Below are 23,231 nucleotides of genomic sequence, written 5' to 3'. Positions count from 1 at the left end.
ACTTGACCTTCTGTGTGTTTCTAGCATGTTCTGCGTTTGCCCCATGATTCAGATGCCACGCTGAACTCGGACTATGTCCTAATACCATTCCGCAATCCTCATTAAAAACCTGCTTTTATCATCATGTTTCTAAAACATCTCAAAGTGCTCCACATACAATGAATTGCTTTGAAGTGCAGTGACTGCTGTTATGCAGGCAAATGCAGCAGCCATTTTATGCACAGTAAGATCCCACAAACAGCAACGAGACGAAGGGAATTCTCTACCCCAGGGAGTTGTGGATGCTGAGTTGTTGAATATATTCAAGGATGAGATAGATAGATTTTTGGAGTCTAGGGGAATCAATGGATATGGGAATCGGGCAGGAAAGTGAAGTTGAGGTCAAAGATCAGCCATGATCTTATTGAATGACGGAGCAGGCTTGAGGGGCCGGCCGCATGGCCTACTCCTGCTCCTATTTCTTATGTTCTTATGTTTTACCAGACTCCAACAGTGCAGCACTCCCTCAGTACTGCACTGAAGTGACAGCCTACATTATGAGCTCAAACCCTTGGCTTAGTCAATTGAAAATGTCAAAACTGAGATTGATAGATTTTTGTTAGGCAAGTGTATTAAGGGTTACAAAACCAAGGCGGGTAGATGGAATTAAGATACAGATCAGCCCTGATCTAATCGAGAGGCTGAATGGCTTACTCCTGTTCCTATATTCCCTGGAGTAGGGCTGTAACCCACAACCTTCTAACTCATAGGTAGGAGTGCTACCACCGACCCAAGCCAACTTAATTGGAAAGATCCACCTACCTACTCGCAGACACAGGTGCCATCAGAAGAGATTAACTGATTCTTCTTTTGCGCACAGATTGGATAACCAGGAAGACAATGCATGCACACACACATCACACACAAAAGCTGAAGTCATTGACCAGGAACAGGAGCCCAGGCTGATATTTACACTTCTACCCAGCCCACTGTCACATAGGCCAATTGTAACCCTCCAACTGCTGACCTAGCTGAAAATTGAGAAAATGGAACCTGGATCTTTATGACACTGTGTTAAACTATCTGGTGCCTAAACCCACTTGGCCATCAAGCACCTTGTCTTAATGACTGTATCCGTACTGATCTTAACCCAGCTCCCTCACACGGTAAGGCTCAGAAGCTTTACCCAGCCAGTACCCCGTGTTATTGATAGAGTCAGTAACACAGAAACAATCTCTACTGATGTTAAATCTGGCTTCCTCAAACTGTTGGGCTCAGTAACTCCCCTCAGCCAGCACCCTGTGCTACTGTTTCTCCACTACATTCTGTACAGCATTCACCATTTAAACAAAATGAGAGGGAAGAGGGCATGGGAATCTAGGTGACAAATTTCTTTTCCGTGGTGGAGGTAAGCAACGAAATAAGAACTAGTCGATCTCCTGATGAACTAGTTGATCTCCTGCACACAGGACATGAAGACCAAGCCTAGTCTTCAGGTGACGTGGGATCAGAGGGCTAGCAGATGATCAGAGCAGGACACGCAGACACAATCTAGTTCCCATTTTAAAGTAATATATTCTGTCCTTATTTTTATATTTCATTATAAATTCCTAGGTCTACATTTATAATGGGGAATTGTCTATGTAAACATTACACTGTAATTAGTCCTTCCCACCAGTGATGGCGTCTCCCTCCATCCCTCTTCCCTTTCAAAATTATTTTTTAAAAAGCTACTGAGCAGAAAGCTGACTGAATGGTACTGATGCATTCTGGAAAATTAGGTACGTTGCACATGCTCAGGCTGCAGAATCCAAACTCAGCTCACAGAGTCACAATTCTGGGCAAAATATCAAGTCCAACTCCAGGCTTTTGGGAGAAGCTGAAGATTTTAAGTAAAAACTTCAATGAAAGTATTAAAATAGTATCCAATTTAATAGACAAATGTAATCATTATGAAATGTGCAATTTTTTGAATTTTGTTTTTAAACCAATCCTCAGGACATTAGAAATTTCAATTACTGAGGAAAAAAGGGCAGATGATAAATGTTTCAGAGAGCATTTTGAACAATTTGTGGGAACTTGGTGGCCAGTCCGTGGAATTAGAGTGACGAGTTTGGACAAAACCCATTATAAGTGTGGAAATAGTAATTTAGAATGGGAAAAAAAAGTTAACATTAAAATTGGGACAAAATCAGCAGGAAGTCAAGTTGTGCTGTCAGGGAGTGTGTGCAGACATTAAGATTTTTAATAAGACATAGATATAAAAGTAATATTCACACAATCTCTTTCTAACCTGTTCTGGAAAACGAACACAGTGCATAGCTGAAAGAAAGGAAAAAATAAATTCCCACTTTACCTCAGCGTAGGGTTAATGGCGACTGACCAAACTCGATCTTCTGTCCTTATTGTGTGTAAACATTCTCCCAGCCGATTTGAAGACAGCGACCAGATCTGAATAAGTTGAAGAGATGTATTAACTATCACTATCTTTAAAGTTTTGGGCCAAACAAAAAAATTACCCCTTTTTCTACCTCCAATTTTCACACAGTACGCCCAATTAGCCATTCATGAGGTGATGCTCTCTACAATCAAACTGCCTGCTAACGCTCACGGTCGAGGATCAGGCATGAAGAATGGGCAGTCAGGAGGCTGCTAGCCATGGATCCGTACCCCAGTAAGAGTCAGCCCCTTCAGGACAATAGGGAGAACATATAAAAAAAAGACACCATATAAGAATTTGGCTTGATTGAGAGTGAGAAAAAAAAGAGGGAAAGTGGAACAGCGAGAGAGTGAGAGCATGCACAAGAAAGAGAATGAGAACACAATTTGGAAAAAATGCGAAAGAGAGAGAGAAGAAAAGAGAATGAGCTTGAAAAAGATAAACATAAAGAGGAAAAGAGTGAGAGAGAAAAAGAGCATGCAAAAGGATTGGAGCAGTTCAGAATAAATATGCAGCTCATTCTTAGGTTTAACTTTGTGTCTTTCATAATGTGGATTTTGTAATGTCCCGTAAGAGAGTATACATCGTTTTAGTAAAGGGTGGGAGGGGGAGCTATGCTCCTGGGATAAATAGGAACGTAAACTGCTAATTTCATCCAGCCCCAGTCCTCAAAGTGTTAAACTTTAATCTCAAGGCCCAATAATGCCTGCCCTGTCACTGTACTGCTTTATTATCCCAAAGACTGAGACCCAAATCACCCTGTATCTGTACATTCTGGCAGCTTCGAGGTCAGCCTGCAGTCTGCTTTGTATCAGAACTACATTTCTGGGTTACAGCATCTAACAGAACCTTTCAAGAGCTGCTGGGGCACTTGCTCATCCAAAACAAAAAATACAATTTTTATTTTATGGTTTATTTATTCCTATGATGGCTCAGACACTATGCAAGTGATTTTTTTTTTTACAGACCAGGAAGTTCCCAGGTTCCACTGCCAGTCTGTAATGAGTTTGTTGATCCCAACTGGAGCTGCACTAGGGGCTACTACGATTAGCCTCAAGACACCTACGTTAGGGAAGTTAGTTGATTGCAAGAGTTATTTCGTGTTTTTCCCGCATTTTATGTCTTAGAAACCTGACTCATTAGGACATGACCTGCCCATTGTCCCCTTTAGTCGGGGAAGGATAGTTTCCCCATTACTAAGAAGGATAGAGAATCAGCTAAATTAATTTACATAGGAAATAGGAGCAGGAGTAGGCCATATGGCCCCTCGAGCCTGCTCCGCCATTCAATCAGATCATGGCTGATCTTCAACCTCAACTCCACTTTCCCGCCCGATCCCCATATCCCTTGATTCCCCTAGAGTCCAAAAATCTATCCATCTCAGCCTTGAATATACTCACCGGCTGAGCATCCACAGCCCTCTGGGGTAGAGAATTCCAAAGATTCACAACTCTCTGAGTAAAGAAATTTCTCCTCATCTCAGACCAGAGACTAGTTATAATGCAGCTTCTGAACCACGCAATTCAAACTGTAAATGCAATAAACCCAATACACGTAGTAACAGGGAGGGTGGAGCTTGGGTGGCACAATAGGTTTGACACTGACCTTTCAGCTCTGGGACCTAAGCTCAAATCCAGACCTCGACAGAGACGATGAAAGTCTCCTCTGCCTGTTGACTGTGAGAGTCCTGTGTGAAATGAACTTGAGGCAATCGCAAGCCCGTTCCTAGATGGACACGAGCCCACAGCGCAAAACTGACCCCGATTCGGCGTGAATTGTCAACCTCACTCAGACAAGCCACAGGATGGCTGAAGCCGAGATGCACACTTTGCAATGGGGGGGGGGTCAGTGGATAGTGATCAGGAGAAACTACCCTGGCTAATGTTTTATTGCTCCTCTCTTTAGTCCATGGGCATTGAGACCAATGCAGTCTCCAAGTTACTCAGTCCAGATTGGGGATCGAACCTTTCTGCTCAGAGACGGGAATTAAAAAGTCACCTTTAAACTGAAGTTGAGAAAAAAACATTTCAATTCAGTTATGTGGGGAGATTGGAGAAGCTGGCATTGTTCTCCTCAGAGGAGAGAAGGTTAAGGGAGAATTAATAGAGGTGATCAAAATTACGAGGGGTTTTGATAGAGTAAATAAGGAGAAACTGTTTCCACTGGCATGAGGGTCAGTAACCAGAGGACACAGATTTAAGATAATCTGTAAAAGAACCAGGGGCGAGATGAGGAGAATTTTTTTTTCTACGCAATGAGTTGTTACAAGCTGGAAAGCACTGACTGAAAGGGCAGTAGAAGCAGATACAATAATAACTTTCAAAAATAAATTAGATATATACTTAAAAAGGAAAAGTTTTCAGGGTTATGGGGAAAGAGCAGGGGAGTGGGACTAATTGGATAGCACTTTCAAAGAGCCAGCGCATACATGATAGGCCGAATGGCCACCTTCTGTGCTGTATGATTCTATGATGACATGAACCACACACACACCCGTGATTCACTCCTTGCCGTGTATCAATCTACAATTTGTTGCTGATCATACCCGATCCAAAAAGCTAAAAGGTGAAAACAAGAAAATACATTGCTGGCATTCCAGGACTTCATCTTCTCCTCGGGAGAGTTAAAAATACTCCTTCTCTCACAGATAGTGCAAATTCCACTCCCGATAGGGACTAGATTACCAGCCAGGCTGGGCTTAACACCAGGCTGCTTCTCCACACCTACCCGCGCTGTCTTGTCTCTCGAGCCACTGACGATGACATGTCCTCGGCTGTCGATGCAGTTGACCTCTTGATTATGTGCTGAGTACGCTGCGTAAAACGAGTTGCAAGTGTCGCAGACAATGATCTTCCCATCCCTGCCAAGCAGATGGGTTCCATTAGTTTCAAATACGCTCTTAGCAATGTACATCAGTCTTGCCACTAGATTTATTGCAAATAGTCACATATTAAAGTGACCTGTGTATTAGACGACTTGACAGGAGAAAAAAAAACTTCTTTTAAAAAAAAAATTCAGTGACTCAGAAATAAAGACACTCATGAATCACCCAAGCTCCCAAGAGAGAGGGAAATTTGATTTTAATACACACTGTTCCATGCACTGTCACTGTTGTGCTCAGATAACAAGGAGACGGGCGCCCGGGAGGGAAAAACAGAGGACGAGGTGGTAGAGAGAGGCGAGCAGGAGACAGGGAGCTAGCGAGGGGCGGGCAGTGCCGAAGAGTCTAAAATAGACCCGAGAGGGGTGCAGGCCAGGAACTGGTGAATGCGCTTCCCCAAACGGTCCACAATACCAACTGCCACACTGACCTGCGAGGGAGATTACTTGCCCTACTATCACCCTCCAATAGCAGGCTAAATTTTGTGGATAGCACATGAGCATAGACAGCACTTAGCACACTGAAATGGATATAATTAGGCCGTCTGATTTTCACGTTTTAATTATTCCTACTGTTGGGCTGAATAAATAAACTAGGGTGAAATCAGCTGGAAGCAAATCCATGTTTTATTTTTCACTTGGAAAAGGAAACTTTGAAATAAATAAAACTGTAGTTTAATCAGCAATGCAATTTTGGAATAAACGGCATACTTTTCAGTAAACAATACGTGCTTCAAGACTGAAACACACCAGTCGTACTGTACCAGACGGGAGTAAATCAACAACAGCGACCTGCATTTATACAGCACCTTTAACTTAGAAAAAACATCCCAAGCCGCTTCATAGGAGTGCACGGCAAAATGTACACCGAGCCAAAGGAGGAGTAATAGGAGGGGTGACCAAAAGCTTGGTTAAAGGGGTGGTGTTTTCAAGAAGGAGAGGAAGGTGGAGAGGTTTAGGGAGGTAATTTTAAAGCAGGAGGCTGAGATGGATGAAGGCACGGCCACCAATGGAGGGGTAAAGGGAGGGGGATGCACAATAAGCCAAAGTCGGTGGAACAAAGAGTTCGGAAAAGAGTTATAGCGCTGGAGGAGATTGCAGAGATAGGGAGGGGGTGCGGCCGTGATGGATTTAAATACAAGGATTAGAAATTTAAGTTTGAAGCATTGGGGGACCAGGAGCCAATGTAGGTCAGAAACGACAGAAGCGAAAGGTGGACAAGACTTGGCACAAGATAAGATACAGGCAGCCGCGTTTTGTAGGAGCTGAAGCTTACAATGGGGAGAATGGGGTGCCAGCCAGGATAGCATTGGAGAGTTGAGTCTGGAGGTGACAAAGGCATGCATGAGGATTTCAGCTGCGCACGTACAAGTTTTACAGTAGCAGAAGGGAGTGAATCATTCCCTTTTATCCAGTGTATAATTCTAGAATTCCCTTCCTAAACCTCTCTGCCCCTTTACCTCTCTCTTCTCCTTTAAGATGCTCCTTAAAACCTACCTCTTTGACCAAGGTTTTGGTCACCTGTCCTAATACCTTCTTTTGTGGCTTGTTGTCAAATTTTGTTTGATAATCGCTCCTATAAAGCGCTTTGGGAAGTTTTACTACATTAAAGGCGCTATACAAATGCAAGTTGTTTTTGTTGTTGTATGCGTTCAGGAGCTGACACAGACACGAGTCGTACAGTACCACTGGGAGTGAACTGTTCCCTCGTTCCCTCCCTCGTTCCCTCCCTCCACCCCCGTGTGTACTGTATATGTACTGGAGCTGACACAGACACGTGCGAGTACCAGACAGAAGTGAATCATTCTCTTTCACCTAGAGTAGCTGTTGGAAACAAGAGCCATGCAGTATCAAACTAAAATGAAATGCTTCTTTTTACCCTATCCACACTGTGGAAATACAGCAGCTAAAACTGAGACACAAAGAAGCCTTATAGTATCAGGTGGAAGTGTAACCATTTAACTCAATGTGCACTATACATGTTCAGGCCCTGTTAAGACGCACACAAAGGGTACCATACTGAACAGGAGTCAATCATTGGTCTTTACTCAGTAATCCACAGCACTTACCCTCCGCCGCTGATGATGTGTGATTCACTGACGACAAACCGGCAGACATCATCCCTATGACCAGTGTACACGGAGACAAACCGCTGCCGCAAGCCACCGCCATTTTGCCTCCGACGGTACGCTCGGATCTCGGCTGCTTGGGAGACGTAGAGCCACTGGTCATCCAGTTGTAACCATGGCAACAAACTGGGGAGAAATTAGAACGGTCAAATCATAAATACACAAGGGCACACAAAGACAGCAAAACTGGGTGACCTCCAGGTAAACAGAGTCTCAACATCAGAATCCTTTCTTTAACTGGGGCGGAAAATGCCGCCTGTTTCACCAACAGGTTTGCCTACATGAGAGCGACTGTGTCCAAAAAGTAATTCATTATATAAGCACAATTATTATTTTAGTTATCAGGAACTCAAAACATTCTCTCAGCATTAACAGCTGTTCAATATATAACTGCTAGTAAATTGTGGTAAGACCAGGCCTAACAAAGAAATAACTTGCATTTTTAAAGCGCCTTTCACACCCTCACGATGTCCGCAGTATCTGTGCTGCGAGTGTTTGATGGGACAGTGTAGAGGGAGCTTTACTCTGTATCTAACCCATGCTGTACCTGCCCTGGGAGTGTTTGATGGGACAGTGTAGAGGGAGCTTTACTCTGTATCTAACCCGTGCTGTACCTGCCCTGGGAGTGTTTCATGGGACAGTGTAGAGGGAGCTTTACTCTGTATCTAACCCATGCTGTACCTGCCCTGGGAGCGTTTGTGGGACAGTGTAGAGGGAGCTTTACTCTGTATCTAACCCATGCTGTACCTGCCCTGGGAGTGTTTGATGGGGTAGTGTAGAAGGAGCTTTACTCTGTATCTATCCCGTGCTGTACCTGCCCTGGGAGTGTTTGTGGGACAGTGTAGAAGGAGCTTTTCTCTGTATCTAATCTATGCTGCACCTGCCATGTGTGTGTTTTACAGGGCAGTATATAGAGGGAACTTTACTCTGTATCTAACCTGTGCGTGTTTTATAGGGCAGTATAGAGGGAACTTTACTCTGCTGACATCAAATCCTTGGCTCACACGAGAAGAATGGCCCCTTGAGCGTCATACCGAAGGGCAGTCAATGCCCTTGGAACTGAAGCCCAGCACGAGTCATCATGTTGAGAACAGGTGGGGGAATAAAGATAAAATCAAACTGCCACCTACTTGCATTTCCACTTCAGCAAAACCTCTTGCCGGCATCTCCCCCGCTTCCAGTTCTGCGAGACCTTCACCCGCTCTTTCAGAGCGATCTGGGGGACCCTGAAATGGTGAAGCACAGAAAAGAGTTGAACACCTGCAGCAGTGGGGTCAGAGGCAACGGGGATGAAACTGGTCCTGGGCGCTAGCGCAAAACAGGCGACAGGGAATCCGCCAGCCAGTTTCACACTACGCCAGATTTGCTTTTCTACTGACTTCAATGGAAAAGAAAATCAGGTGGAGTGTAAAATGGGCGTCCGATTCTCTATCGACTGTTTTGCGTTACTACCTGAGACGTCTTCAGATCATCTCCCAATGCCAGCATCAAATTGAAAGGATACACTCTGGGTGCCGAATGGAAGCAGAGCAAATCTAAAAGGATTCCACAAGGGAGGAATGCCACTGTACAAATCACAAGAGAGTTAAAAATGAACTGCCTAGCATAGCTGGTCTGATCTCTGTTCATTCACTTCCAAGAGCTGAGATCGAATCCAATCCAGTCCAGTCTAACGGGAATAAATCTCTCTCAGTCTCATCTCTCTCTCTCTCTCTCTCTCTCTCTCCAAAAAGGGGTGAAATATCCCCACAGTAATACCAAACCAGGACTCAGTGGGACTCGAGAGGCACTTGCATTACTCCAGTGCAGCCAGCACCTGACACGGAGATGTCAGCTTGGCTCAGTGACAGCGCTCTCACCTGAATCAGAAAGTCGTGGGTTCAAGCCCAACTCCAGTATTTGAGCACGGAATCTAGGCTGACACTGCAGTGCAGTACTGAAGGAGTGCTGCATTGTCGGAGGTGCCAGCCTTTGGATGAGACTTTAAACCAAGGCCCTGTCGGCTTGGTCCGATGGCTCAGGAGGGCGGTAAACATCCCATGGCACTACACAAAGAGGAGCGGGGAGGTCTCCCGGAGTCCTGGCCAACATTCCTCCCTCAACCAACACCACCAAAAACAGATTAACTAATCACTCATCTCATTTTTGTGGGTGGTTCTTGTTGTGGGAAAAATGCCTGCTGCAGCAATCTATAATGGTCACTGTACTTCAAAAGTAATTGAGTGCACGTGAAGTGCTTTGAGATGTTTCTGAGAGGTACGATAAGGCGTTATAGAAATGCAAGCCTTTCTTTCTCACAGTTATCAACACTGGCAGATGTAAACTGATCGACCTCTATGGAGAAGCATTTCTCGTGGGTCTCCTGATCTGCCACCAGTGCTGTGACCTCCCCTGTTGGGCTTGTACATACCCAGATCCAATTCACCTCATCAGCGTGCTTAAGTCACGAATGATGTTATGCTGTATAAGTGCAGTGCAAAAAAAGGTCCGAGAGAGTACAAGTGAAAGTACAAGTGCAAAATATCGGGTGTTCAGGGGCAACATCCTCTGTAGTGCTTCCTCTTTCCCCCAGCAGAAGCTCTCAGCCCTCCACGCACCATCTCCCATCCCCCCCAAATTAGCACGGCCGAGATTGCCAACGCTTTGTGTAGCTGTAAGGCTAATCGCAACGTGCACTGGTACAACACCTCCAGCACATCAAGATCCATGGACAATGGTAGAGGTACTGATTCAAACCTTTAAAACGCAAACTCGGGAATTTCTTCCCTCACACAATGAGTGGTGAACGTGTGGAATGGAGTCCGGGTATGGCAATGCAGGCAAAAACCTCGGAATTAGTTTAGTAACAGCTGAATATCACAATGGGGGGGGGGGGAGGGTGGTGACTGTAGGCTCTTTCCAGATAGAGCAGCTAGGATGGGTCGAATGGCCTTTCTCGTCCGGATCCATCACCAAAGCCACAATAGAGAACAGGACCAGGAGTGGGAACCCCAGCAGGTGTCAAAAGCTATTTGCCTAGCACCTCTGGATGGAAACAGAAGAGTTAAATTATTCATTAATGATTAGAGTCCGGAGCTGCACAGACAAGAGGACCCAATAGGTTCCAACTTCAATCCATAATCAGTGCTGCTTTCAGCTAGAGTATGGACACTAACATTTGCCTCAGCATCCCTGGGTTCAAAACAGTGAGGGAGCATCACTGGCCAGGGTTCCCATTCCCAAAGACCAAGCAGTGACCGTAGAAATTGCCTGAAGGTCAATGTGAAGTGAGGTTAGGATCTTCCGTGACGCACTACATGGATGAGCAACCTGCCGACAGTCATAGTCCAGGCTCCTGCATGAGCCATGGCCACTTGGAGGAGAGTGGCAAAATTGTGGCAAATGGAATTCAATGTAGACAAATGTGAGGTCATCCACTTTGGATCAAAAAAGGATAGAACAGGATACTTTCTAAATGGTAAAAAGTTAAAAACAGTGGATGTCCAAAGGGACTTAGGGGTTCAGGTACATAGATCATTGAAGTGTCATGAACAGGTGCAGAAAATAATTTTTTTTTAAAAATTCGTTCACGGGATGTGGGCATCGCTGGCAAGGCTGGCATTTATTGCCCATCCCTAATTGCCCTCGAGAAGGTGGTGGTGAGCCGCCTTCTTGAACCGCTGCAGTCCGTGTGGTGACGGTTCTCCCACAGTGCTGTTAGGAAGGGAGTTCCAGAAGGCTAATGGAATGCTGGCCTTTATATCTAGAGGATTGGAGTACAAGGGGGCAGAAGTTATGCTGCAGCTATACAAAACCCTGGTTAGACCGCACCTGGAGTACTGTGAGCAGTTCTGGGCACCGCACCTTCGGAAGGACATATTGGCCTTGGAGGGAGTGCAGCGTAGGTTTACTAGAATGATACCCGGACTTCAAGGGTTAAGTTACGAGGAGAGATTACACAAATTGAGGTTGTATTCTCTGGAGTTTCGAAGGTTAAGGGGTGATCTGATCGAAGTTTATAAGATATTAAGGGGAACAGATAGGGTGGATAGAGAGAAACTATTTCCGCTGATTGGGGATTCTAGGAGTGGGGGGCACAGTCTAAAAATTAGAGCCAGACCTTTCAGGAGTGAGATTAGAAAACATTTCTGCACACAAAGGGTGGTAGAAGTTTGGAACTCTCTTCCGCAAACGGCAATTGATACCAGCTCAATTGCTAAATTTAAATGGGAGATAGATAGCTTTTTGGCAACCAAAGGTATTAAGGGATATGGGCCAAAGGCAGGTATATGGAGCTAGATCACAGATCAGCCATGATCTTATCAAATGGCGGAGCAGGCACAAGGGGCTGAATGGCCTACTCCTGTTCCTCTGTTCCTAGATACTGACAGTACATCTGCCATCCTAGCAGAAGCATGCTCCAACAGTGTCTTCAGGACAGAAAAGGGGAGGTTGAAAATAATACAATCTTTTGTAATCCAAGAGCCTCCACAATATAAAACACCTATTTAGGTCAGAGTGCAAAGGTCAGCAAGCAGCTCGCTTATTTTAAGCAGTTACCATTTGCTGTTCTGCAGAAACAAATGTTGGACACATATGTTCACCAACAATAGGTCTTCATCACACACACAGCAGACTATAAATCAACCCCTGCGTTTGGACTAGAGCAGAAGAGCCCCACGCCCTTCGAAGGACAAACTATTGCGCTGTCACATTTCACACATCTCACTGCTCCTCTGCGTCTCTGTCCTTTATAATTCCATTATATTTTCAAGCATCGTCAGATGCTCCTTTTCATCCCACCACCCACCCCAATCAAATTTTTTTTTTTAAAAAACAGATTTTAGAAAGTTGCTCTCAGGATAGCACAGAGAGTTTCCTCGCTGTCGACAACCCACTCAAGTGAGAATGGTCACTTGACCCGGTCATGTGCTGAGGAGAGTTCGCTGAGGGCTTACTCAAAAACAGGCCCGACTGCTTGCTCATCTCACCACACGGTCAACTAAAACTTTTCCTATTGTTGATGTTTGATATTTTGTCTTTAAAAGAAAGAACTTCCATTTATATAGAGTCTTTCATGACCTCAGGACGTTCCAGAATGCTTTACAGCCAATGAGGTACTTTTGAAGTGTCGTCACTATTGTAATGTAGAAAACGCGGCAGTCAATTTGAAAGGTCTCACAAACAGCAATGTGATAATGACCAGGCAAGCTGTTTTAGTGATGATGGTTGAGAGATAAATATTGGCCAGGATACCGGGGAGAACTCCCCTGCGCTTCTTCAAAATAGTGGCCGTGGGATCTTTTATGTCCACCTGAGAGGGCAGATGGGGCCTCGGTTTAACGTCTCATCTGAAAGACGGCACCACCGACAGTGCAGCACTCCTTCAGCACTGCACTGGGAATGTCAGCCCGGGTTATGTGCTCAAGTCTCTGGAGTGGGACTGGAACCCACAACCTTCTCCCTTTCTGGGGCCATCCTGCTTCAGACACTATCCCAAGATGAGGGCTAGCTGGCAAACTGCTCCTGCTCGCCTCTCCCCACCCATACAAAAGTCATGGAAATAATTTGCCCCGACTTTCTCTCCTGTGTGTCATGATGTGGAGATGCCGGTGATGGACTGGGGTTGACAATTGTAAACAATTTTACAACACCAAGTTATAGTCCAGCAATTTTATTTTAAATTCACAAGCTTTCGGAGGCTTCCTCCTTCGTCAGGTAAATGTTTACCTGACGAAGGAGGAAGCCTCCGAAAGCTTGTGAATTTAAAATAAAATTGCTGGACTATAACTTGGTGTTGTAAAATTGTTTACAATTTCTCTCCTGTAGCAGCAAGTTAACAGCGTAGCTGGGCTTAACGCTACAGCACTAAGGGCAATTGGGGCACAAAACTGCACCTTACCACTTCAACATACTATGCAGCCCTAGAACGCTGTATTGTCTTATACTATATTCAAATGCAAAAGGTCACCAAAATGTATCTTAAAACCCTCGCAACGTGCTATCTCCAGCAACAACCAACAAGTTGCATTTGTGCAGATTCTTTCACAGAGGAGGAAAGGAACCTTTGAGAGAGAGAGAGAGAGAGAGAGAGACAACCAAAGCTTTTGGGCAAAGAGAATTTTAAAGGCAGGCAGAAAAGCAGCAGAACGGAGGGATTTAGTGATGGAGTTCCAGAGACCAGGGCCGAGACAGCTGAAGGTTGCCACTGATAGTAGAAAGGAGGGAGGATGAGATACAAAGGCCAGTGTCCAAGAACCAGAAGGCACAAGAATGGATGTCATGTGGGAGAAGGTTGCAGAAAGCCAGGAGAAGGGGGGGGTGGGGGGGTGGGGAGGCCAGGGAGGGATTTGTAGAAGACAACGTTGATTTTATATTCTATGCTGTGGGGGACAGGGAGCTGTAGGTCAGTGAGGATGTGGGTGACGGACAAGCGAGGCTTCGTGCGCGTCAGGATACAGACTTTTGGATGAGCTAAAGTTTGTGACAGGTGAAATTAGGAAGCTGGCAAGGAGGGTGCTGGAGAAAGAAGAAAGAAGAACTTCTTTATTCTATCGCGCCTTTCACGACCTCAGGACGTCCCAAAGCGCTTTACAGCCAATGAAGTACATTTGAATGTAGTCACTGTTGTAATTTAGGAAATCAAGTCCAAGACATGGATACGGGCTGTGGCAGTGCTTAGGCCACAGAGGAGAAAGAAATGACTCACTAGCCTTTGTGGGAGAGTCAGGACAGGTAACCAAAGACTTGGGCAAAGAGGCTTTTAAAAGTAGGGCAAGGAGCAGCAGGGTGGAGGGGTTTAGGGTGAGAGATCAGATTGAGGCCGAGTCAGCTAGAGGCTCTGCAGAGCTGGGCAATATAACCGAAGGTAAAAGTTAGCGGTCTTGGTGATGAATTGCACATGGAGTTTGAAAATCATCTCAAAGTCAAATAAGAAGCCACAGTTACACATGATCTAGTTCAGCCCGATCAAACACTGAAGATTCTCCACCTTTGGTAGCAAAACCTTCAGCCCAAACCTCTCCACCTCCCTCCCCACCTTTAAAAACCTTCACAAAACGTGTCTCCTGCCAGCTCAGTGTGTAGGTGCACCATGGTATTTAACTGGGCCATAAAAGATCAGCGTTTCATTTCCTGAGCAGCGTCGAGTTCGTTGACCCCGGAAAGGGTGTCCGCAGGGATGCCACAATTGGCCTCAGTGCCGCTGGGCTAGGAGGGGAAAAATTAGCCAAGGCTCCCGTTCGCAATCCCGTGACCTCTGCTGGAATGTGGACACAAGCATGCGGGGAATCAGGCAAGGCCCCAGCGAGGTTAAATAGCCTGCCAATACACATCATCATCGCTCAGAAGAGAACGGGCAATTGTGCAAGGTAACAAGAGGTGGGTGATACCCAAGGACGTGACACCCCCCCCACCCTGAGTTAGTGCCCTCGGCAGAAGGGAGAAAGCGGGAGGGTGAAAAAGTGCAACCCTTATTTTCAAAACTGTAAAATCCAAAATGCTGATCACTTACCTTTTTTTTAAAGATAACTTTTTTTTAAAAAGGTGTTTCAGATAATTAAACGATTCGATAGGGTCGATAGAGAGAAACTATATCCTCTGGTGGGGGAGTCCAGAGCAAGGGGTCAGAGCCTTAAAATTAGAGCTAGGCCATTCAGGGGTGATGTCAGGAAGCACTTCTTCACACAAAGGGGAGTGGAAATCTGGAACTCTCTCCCCCCAAAAAGCTGTGGATGCTGGGGGTCAACGGAAAATCTCATAACTGAGATAGATAGATTTTTGTTGGGTAAGGGTATTAAGGGTTACGGAGCCAAGGTGGGTAAATGGAGCTAAGATACAGATCAGTCCCGATCTCTCAGGCTCAAGGGCTGAATGGCTTCCTCCTATTCCTATCACAGTCCTCCCTCCACTGCTACTTTAAAACACAGGTGCTGGCTGATGCCAGAAACAGTTCCCTGGGTCAGCATCTTGTCCAAGTAACCATTCTTTACACCGTGCGAGCTTGGACAGGCTATTCAACCGTAGTGGCATCAGAATTCAGCCAACCCTGTCCTCACCCAACACCCGTAAACTTTTTCCAGCAAGGGTCACTTGACCAGAAGCAGAAACCCTGGCTGTTTCTTTGCCCCTCACCACCCCAGGGATGCAGAGGACAACTGCAGTGCAGTGCCACATTTAAAATTAATTTAAGAAAGGGTGGCCCTCACTTTCAGGGAGGGACATTAACGTAACTTGGCTCCGGAGATGTTAAGCATCATGACGACGGCTTGCTCTTGCTCTGGGGAAACGTGGAGTGGAGCGCCATTTAAATAATTAATCAATCGCCCAGAAAAACATCAGCAACTACAGTTTTAGCTCTTAATTTGAACATTTTTATCATATTGGGGGGGGGATTCCGGCACTTAATGACATTTACTGGGATTTGGCAATATTGCAACATAGACCTTGCAACTCAATAAAACAGTTCAATGCGTCTCACCTCCACTACCGTTCCCCCACCCACCCAACCACCCCTGCTATTTCTCCTTCAAGCCACATTCCCATAAGCTTTTGTTTCAAGCCATTGTTCCCTGAGGCCACTTTAAAAATGATTCAGGCTGTAAATAAGCATCTCACGTAGCTGTTAACACACGTTACAGTGGCCGCTTCGCACACAGAACTGCCCGCACTCCATTTTCCCATCCCCTTGCTATAGCCTCAGGCCCTTTTCCTTTCTCTCTCTCTCTCTCTCTCTCTCTCTCTCTCCACCCCCCCCCCATCCCCCTTCATCTGCCCCAAGCCCTGTATATCTTTTGACGCTTTTTAGTGTGATTGCATTCCTAGACATCTGACTTAAAGTCACCTATTCCACGTCTATACTCTTGTGATCATCAAAGCCAGACGAGAAAATAATTTGCTTTCTCAGGCTCTGCTGATTCAGGTTGGGAAATGGGACAGAATGAGGGCTTGCTGGTTGAAAGGTAAAGCGATTTTGTGAATTAACAGTTGATTCCTTCTCAAGGTTCTTTGGTCCCCATCCCTGCCCTCCTTTATACTTTCTTCTCTCAAAGATGATGGAGCAGTTTCCTCGGCCACTGGCAATAACCCCCGCCCCCCCACACACCCCCAGGATCTCACTCAAGTAGCCACAAGTGTGAGCCCAGATAGTTGAGTATCAGCAGGCTATTCAACTGTGCAAACCATCACAGCTGAGCCCAATTCTTTCCTTGTCCAACACAAACTGCTTCCCAGCAGGGGTCATTCATTAACAGCTAGCAGGAGCAACAACCCTGGCTGATTCTCCCCTCCTCGGCCACAGGAGTGGGTGCAGAAGAGATTTACCAGAATTATACCAGGGATCAAGGACTTCAGTTATGTGGAGAAGAACATAGGAACAGGGGTAGACCATTCAGCCTGTTCCACCATTCAGTTAGATCATGGCTGATCTGTATCTTAACTCCATCCACCCACCTCGGTTCCATAAACCTTAATACCCTTGCCTAACAAAAATCTATCAATCTCAGTTTTGAAATTTTCAATTGACCCCCCAGGATCAACAACGTCTTGGGGGAGAAAAAAAAGGACCTAGATAATCTGGGGTTATTCTCCTTACAGCAGAGAAGGTAAGGGGAGATTTAATAGAAGTGTTCAAAATTATGAAGGATTTTGATAGAGTAAATAAGGAGAAACTGTTTCCACTGGCAGGAGGGTCGGTAACCAGAGGACACAGATTTAAGATAATTGGCAAAAAAACCAGAGGAGAAATTAGGAGAATTTTTTTTAACGTGGCGAGTTGTTATGATCTGGAATGCGCTGCCTGATAGGGCTGTGGAAGCAGATTCAATAATAACTTTCAAAAGGCAACTAGATAACAACAACAAATTGCATTTATATAGCACCTTTAACGCAGTAAAACGTCTCAAGGCGCTTCACAGGAGTGTTTTCAAACAAAATTTGACACCGAGCCACATAAAGAGATATTAGGACAAGCGTCCAAAAGCTTAGTCAAAGAGGTAGGTTTTCAGGAGTGTCTTAAAGGAGGAGAGAGAGGTGGAGAGTCGGAGAGGTTTAGGGAGGGAATTCCAGAGCGTAAGGCCTAGGCAGCTGAAGGCACGGCCGCCAATGATGGAGTGATTAAAATCGGGAATGCCCAAGAGGCCAGGATTGGAGGAGCCCAGAGATCTGGGAGGGTTGTAGGGCTGGACGAGGTTACAGAGATAGGGAGGATGAAAACAAGGATGAGAATTTTGAAATCGAGGCGTTCCCGGACCGGGAGCCAATGTAGGTCAGCGAGCATAAGTGGTGATGGGTGAATGGGACTTGGTGCGAGTTAGGAAACGGGCAGCAGAGCTTTGGATGAGCTCAAGTTTATGACGGATGGATGATGGGAGGCCAGCCAAGAAAGCATCGGAATAGTCGAGTCTAGAGGTAACAAAGGCAAGGATGAGGGTTTCAGCAGCTTGAATACTTGAAGTAGGGATATGGGGAAAGGGCACATCTGTGGGACTAATTGGATAGCTCTTTCAAAGAGCCGTCACAGGAACGATGGGCCAAATGGCCTCCTTCTGTGCTGTAAGACTCTATGATTCTAAGAGCGTTGAAGCCAACTGCAGCAAAATCTCTCATTGAAACTGAGGCCTTCCCATTCTGTCGGGCTCAGCATTATATTATATGCCACAGTATATGCCATATATCATCAGGACAACTGATACCTCACCCTGAAGAAAAAGAAGTCAGATTCCCGGTTCATATACAAGATCCAGTACCAAGTAAGAGGGGCTGCATTAGCCCAAGCTAAATGTAACCTTCTTGACGACTGACACAGTGGAAATATCAAACACATGGTAGACAGTTCAACTGAATGCTGATCATTCGAAGAGACATTGCTGTATAAAGCTGAACTGGCCCTGGAATTAAAACGTTTCCCATACAGGGACAGGCTTCAGAAACTTTCAGTACCTGGGAAGTTTTAAAACGTCTCTGAAGTCGAAGAGTTTTAGTTCACCAGCACAGTGAAACACCAGCGTCTGATGCCACATGCAGGAGCCTTGGATTTTCTGATTGATGTTATTTTCACGCTGGCGGTAATCTATTCATTTCAAATGGGTTACCAGAAACGTAAAAATAACCCTGATCGGAAATGAGCTTGTTCTGCTGATACTCCACAGGACAGCGATCAGGAATGAAACCCAGCTGATCTTTCAACTCCCTAGCCCAGGGATGCTGAGGGCAAGCATAACGACAAAACTCCTTGCTGAGAGTAGCTAAATCAGGAATCCAAGCGGGGACCCGCGTAGTCCACACGGTTCAGTTCCACACTGAGCAGCACAGATACCAGCTTAGCTTTCGGGGCAGGGTAATCTACAATAAAATAGCCTGCTAACCCTGACTGCCAACGCTCGCACCCAAAGAGCGGGCACTCAATGTGCGGTACACGAGGGCGGGCACTTAAAGTGGAATACACGAGGGTGACCGACAGCACCTGTGCAATCCGGTTATCAAGTCACCACTTTTATTGGAAATAACAAACTGCTATTTTCTGAAGGTAATGCCACATCACGTTCTAGTCACTGGAACGTTGCAACAATGCATTCAGCACCCCTCCCGACTTTCAACTACACTGCCACCAAACCACAGGGAATATACAGCACCATTAAACCCAGCTTTATTACTTTTTTACCTGATTAACTTTCCCAGATTAATTTTTAACACGCGCTATGAACCGAATACGTTATGACAACTCATGGGGTATAACTGATGTCCTAAGCATTGTGCTCACTACTCCTGTGGCTTTGCCACCAATGAGGTGAGGTATCTGATTAGTCCACTTCTGGGTCCTCAGCACTGCCTAGCTAGCTCTCGAAGCCCAGGCAACTCAGACCAATTTGTATTTATATCTCTTATTTGCTAGTTTGTTTGAATTTTGTGGTACTGTAGGTTTGGAAAGGGCTATTCTTACCACTGTTGCCTCATTGGTGGATAAATCTTAAATCAGAACAGAATCCGAGATCTGTTAGTACTAACTTGAGATATATGCAAATTCATGGGAACATGGATTTAAACTTTATCTACAGCCCTCCAAGTCTCCAAGGTACAAACCTAAGCTCGCTGGGTTCTGCAGTTAAGAAAGGAAGAATTTGCACTTATATAGCATCTTATCATGTCTCTGAGAAACACCTAAAAGCATTTCATGTACAATGAATCAATGAACTACAGTTACTGTTTCAACAGCCATTTTGCACACAGCAAGATACCACAAACAGCAATGAGATGAATGACCCAGTTAATCTGTTTTTTTGATGCCCGGACTACACCCTGCTCTTCTTCAAATAGTGCCATGGGATCTTTTACATACACCTGATCAGGCACAAGGGACCTAGGTCTCACCCGAAAGACGGCATTTCTAACCATGCTGCACTCAAGTGTCAGCCTAGATTACGTGCTCAGGTCTTGGAAGTTAAACTCACGACCTTCTCACTCAGAGGCAACAGAGCTGCCAAATGAGCCAAACTGACACAAAATAACAAGATAAGGAAGAAAGTGAGAGGGGAAAAAAAATTCTATTTTAAAAATCAGATTTCTGGTGTCTGGTTTGAATTTTAGAAATTTCCGGTAACTAAATTATCTACATTGAGGTAATGTTAAAAGTGAGAATTACAATCAAAATGAGCGGAAATGATTGCAAGCTGATTTAAGCCAATGGAGCTCTGATTATTAAATACATTGGGCCGTTTCTTGCTGTAAAAACGACGTGTTAACGACGCACATCGTTATTAATGTGCAAATTGGCCAGCAAGTTCAGGGGATTAAGAGATACACCGTAAGTTGCAAATCTCCAGAACTTGCTGGTCGATTTACGCCGCTCTGCTGTGTGCTTCACACAAATGGCATGTTGCCCTTAGCATCCCCGTTATTTTTAAGCTGGCACAGGCACGATGGGCCAAATGGCCTCCTTTTATGCAGTATGATTCGATGAACTTGCCACAGAAAGTTAAGTCTGGTAATTAACAGTGTAAGTACCCTTTTAATGACACGATAATTGTTAATGCAATGCCAATCAACCTCGCTGGCCCAGAAAGTGAACAATTAAAACTGTGGAGTCTCACTCCTTCAGGTGGTAAATTGTTCTTAGAGATTTTTTAAAATGTCAATTTTTTTTTCCTCTCTCTCTTAATCCAATCTTTCTCTCCCTCTCTTTCTGTACCTGATTTGACTCTAATTCACCATATTTCCTTCTCTGTCGTTCCTGCGTTTATTTCTCAATCCTTAAATCTCACTTGGTTACGGAGAAAAACCGTTGGTCCCGTCCTTCGCTAAGGTCCCAGATGCCCCCGTGCCCCGTTAACAGCACGCTCTTCCAGCAAGTTACGGCGCAAAGAAATTTTGAGCTGGAGGGGGCAGGCAAAAAAGTCTAACTGATGCCCCTCTCCAGCAAGATCGGCCCAAGGGACCATTTTCTGCCAGTGGGTGAATCTCACTCCAAACAAGCCAGGTTTGACAGCTCTCTGCAAGCATGGGGTGTGGCACAGAAAAGTTACAATACAACAAAGAGTACCTTCCAGAGAGATTGGATTTAATTATTCTCAATATACAAGTACAAATGTGATTTTTTTTTAAAAAGGCAGTTATTTTTAAAACGAACCAGGAAAATCCATTCGTTTGTTTGTCCTCACCCGCCCACCCCATTTTTTTAAATTCAAGCTTGAGTGTCGCTGCGGCCTTTGAATTTAAAAAATAATTTAAAGCCCATTTATATATTTTTTTTGTCATCTGACATTGCATTTCTCCACACTACAATCCCAATTGCCGCTTTCCTCGGCGATTCCTGAAAACCGCCCTCCCTCCACCTCGACGAGAAACTAAAAATTTAAACTCGCGAACGGCCTTTTGCCGTCTCAGAAATTAAATAATTAAAAATTAAATTCATTTAGAAATAAACTTTCCAGTGATAAATGACAGAACCTTTTTTAAAAAAAAACAAATGGTTTGACTGAACTCGGGATACTGACGACTTCATGTCGGATTTTTTTTACGTGCAGAATTGCGGCGTCAGTCAATGAAATTATGTAAAAGGCGGAGATTTTTAAATTTTGTAATAATTATGAGGAAAGTAAAAGATTTTATTTTTTTTTAAAAATAGGTTAGCTGAAGCTGACGGGTGACGGCCGGTAACCATGGAGATTAGTAGTAGGGTCGGAAGGAACCCAGGGCTGAGGTAGGCCGCACCTCCATTTCTTACTCTGAGGGAAATAAGGTTAATGTTTTAAAATGTTTCCTTACGTGTCTCTGCCGAGCCTGGTGATGCCGGTGTTGAGGGAGACTTTGGCTATCCTCCTCCAGAGGGTGTCCCTGCTGACGAGGGAGTAGAATTTCCTGCAGACCTGGGACAACCTGCCCAGGGTCTGGTTGTCAGAGTAAGAGAAGAGGAGCAGGAGGATGTCCTCAGGCAGCTGGGGCAAGAGCAGCACCAGCATCATCATCATCCTCCCTCACTCACAGTCCAATGTGCAATTATAAAGGGCAGAAAAGAAAAATTCAATAATCTCCCCTCCTTCTGCACTTATTCCCATTTTCTCCCTTCTTTCCTGTCACACCACAAGCCATTTGCAATGAGGCACATTTGTATGGTCACATGTGTAAACATGGATTGAACTTCCTCATGTCATGTATGCACTTGTGGCCCGTTGCATCTTTTAAAAAAAAATCTTTGCTCCTAAGGGAAATAATGCTTCGTTGGGGGGAGGAGGTGGCAGAGAGCATTTATAAAAAGAAAAGCTTGCATTTATATATTGGCTAAACCACATCTCTCAGAATCATCCCAAAGCACTTCCTGTAAAATGAATTTTAAAATGGTATGCCTTTATTTTCACTTTTTTCTATAAATCTTCATTCCTCCAGTTATATTTAAAAATATATATTTAATATTTTTGCAAATTAGATGCATTTTAAAGAATACACAATATGTATCTTTATTCCTCCTAAAGACATTTTTAAAAAATATATTTTACATTTTTTGCTGTTCACTTCTAAGCAATAATCAGTGCCTTCGGGACAAGAGGGTGAGAGAAAATGGGGCGACATTTTCAAAATAAAGTTAGAGAAAACATTTACTTTTCTTAAAAAGTATACTTTTGTATTTTCACTTCTCTTGAGGATACTATTTCTATGTAAAACATATATAGATCATTATTTATGGATTCACACATTTGTCTCATCAGTTTTCTGTGTCCTCCCTCTGCAGAAATAGACTCTTTAATGGAGTGTGATTGCAGGGTCCCTCACCCAACAGGCTGTTCTTCATGTGTGAGTCTAGACAGTGAGTGTCGGCAGGCTATTCAATCATGGAGCATCACAGATGAGCCTAATCCTGACCTCACCTGACATCCACACACACTTCCAACACGGATCCCTAGATAACAATCAGGAGCTGATTTTCTCTTCCATAACCTAGGCTCTGAGGCCACCTGTAGCACTCCAAATGCCATCTTGGCTGAAATCAGTTAACTCAGCACAACCCTGAGAATGAAGGTGGGACCTTCCTGGTCTGTTTGGCTCAGCTACACCCTGGGTAACTTCACTGAGCCATTGGGGGTACATATGCACCTTTTTAAATTTTGTATTTATATTTTTTCTTTAGGGAGAATATTTTTTGTAAGGGTAAACTCCCTCAGTTTTTTTTTCCTGCCCTAATCTCCTTGTGTCCACGCGCTAACTGTGGCCAAAAAGGCAGCCATGCAATCGGAGTCCTCCAATAATAGTATTTTACCACTACTCTTATTGTAATTACTACTACTACTACTACCGCCACAACCTGCATTTATATATCACCTTTAACGTAGAAAAGT

At 44.7% G+C, this 23,231-nt stretch overlaps 1 protein-coding gene across 1 annotated transcript in view; it reads right to left on the bottom strand.

Annotated features, from left to right (window-relative positions):
* The window catches only part of fbxw4 (F-box and WD repeat domain containing 4), a 105,797-nt gene extending 83,769 nt beyond the window's left edge, over window positions 1-22,028 (bottom strand). The window contains exons 1-5 of the mRNA XM_068001980.1: window positions 21,667-22,028; window positions 8,559-8,654; window positions 7,369-7,554; window positions 5,147-5,279; window positions 2,336-2,430 (exon numbers count right to left, since the gene is read on the bottom strand). Of these exons, the coding sequence (XP_067858081.1) occupies window positions 2,336-2,430; window positions 5,147-5,279; window positions 7,369-7,554; window positions 8,559-8,654; window positions 21,667-21,869 (713 nt within the window). The 5' untranslated portion in view covers window positions 21,870-22,028. The remainder of the gene's footprint in view (window positions 1-2,335; window positions 2,431-5,146; window positions 5,280-7,368; window positions 7,555-8,558; window positions 8,655-21,666) is intronic.
* Window positions 22,029-23,231: the final 1,203 nt, after the last annotated feature.

This window comes from Heptranchias perlo, chromosome 21 (genome assembly GCF_035084215.1).
Source record: "Heptranchias perlo isolate sHepPer1 chromosome 21, sHepPer1.hap1, whole genome shotgun sequence".
Classification (NCBI taxonomy): domain Eukaryota; kingdom Metazoa; phylum Chordata; class Chondrichthyes; order Hexanchiformes; family Hexanchidae; genus Heptranchias; species Heptranchias perlo.
Note: the sequence above shows the minus strand (reverse complement) of the source record. Positions and strands in the feature narration are given on the sequence as shown.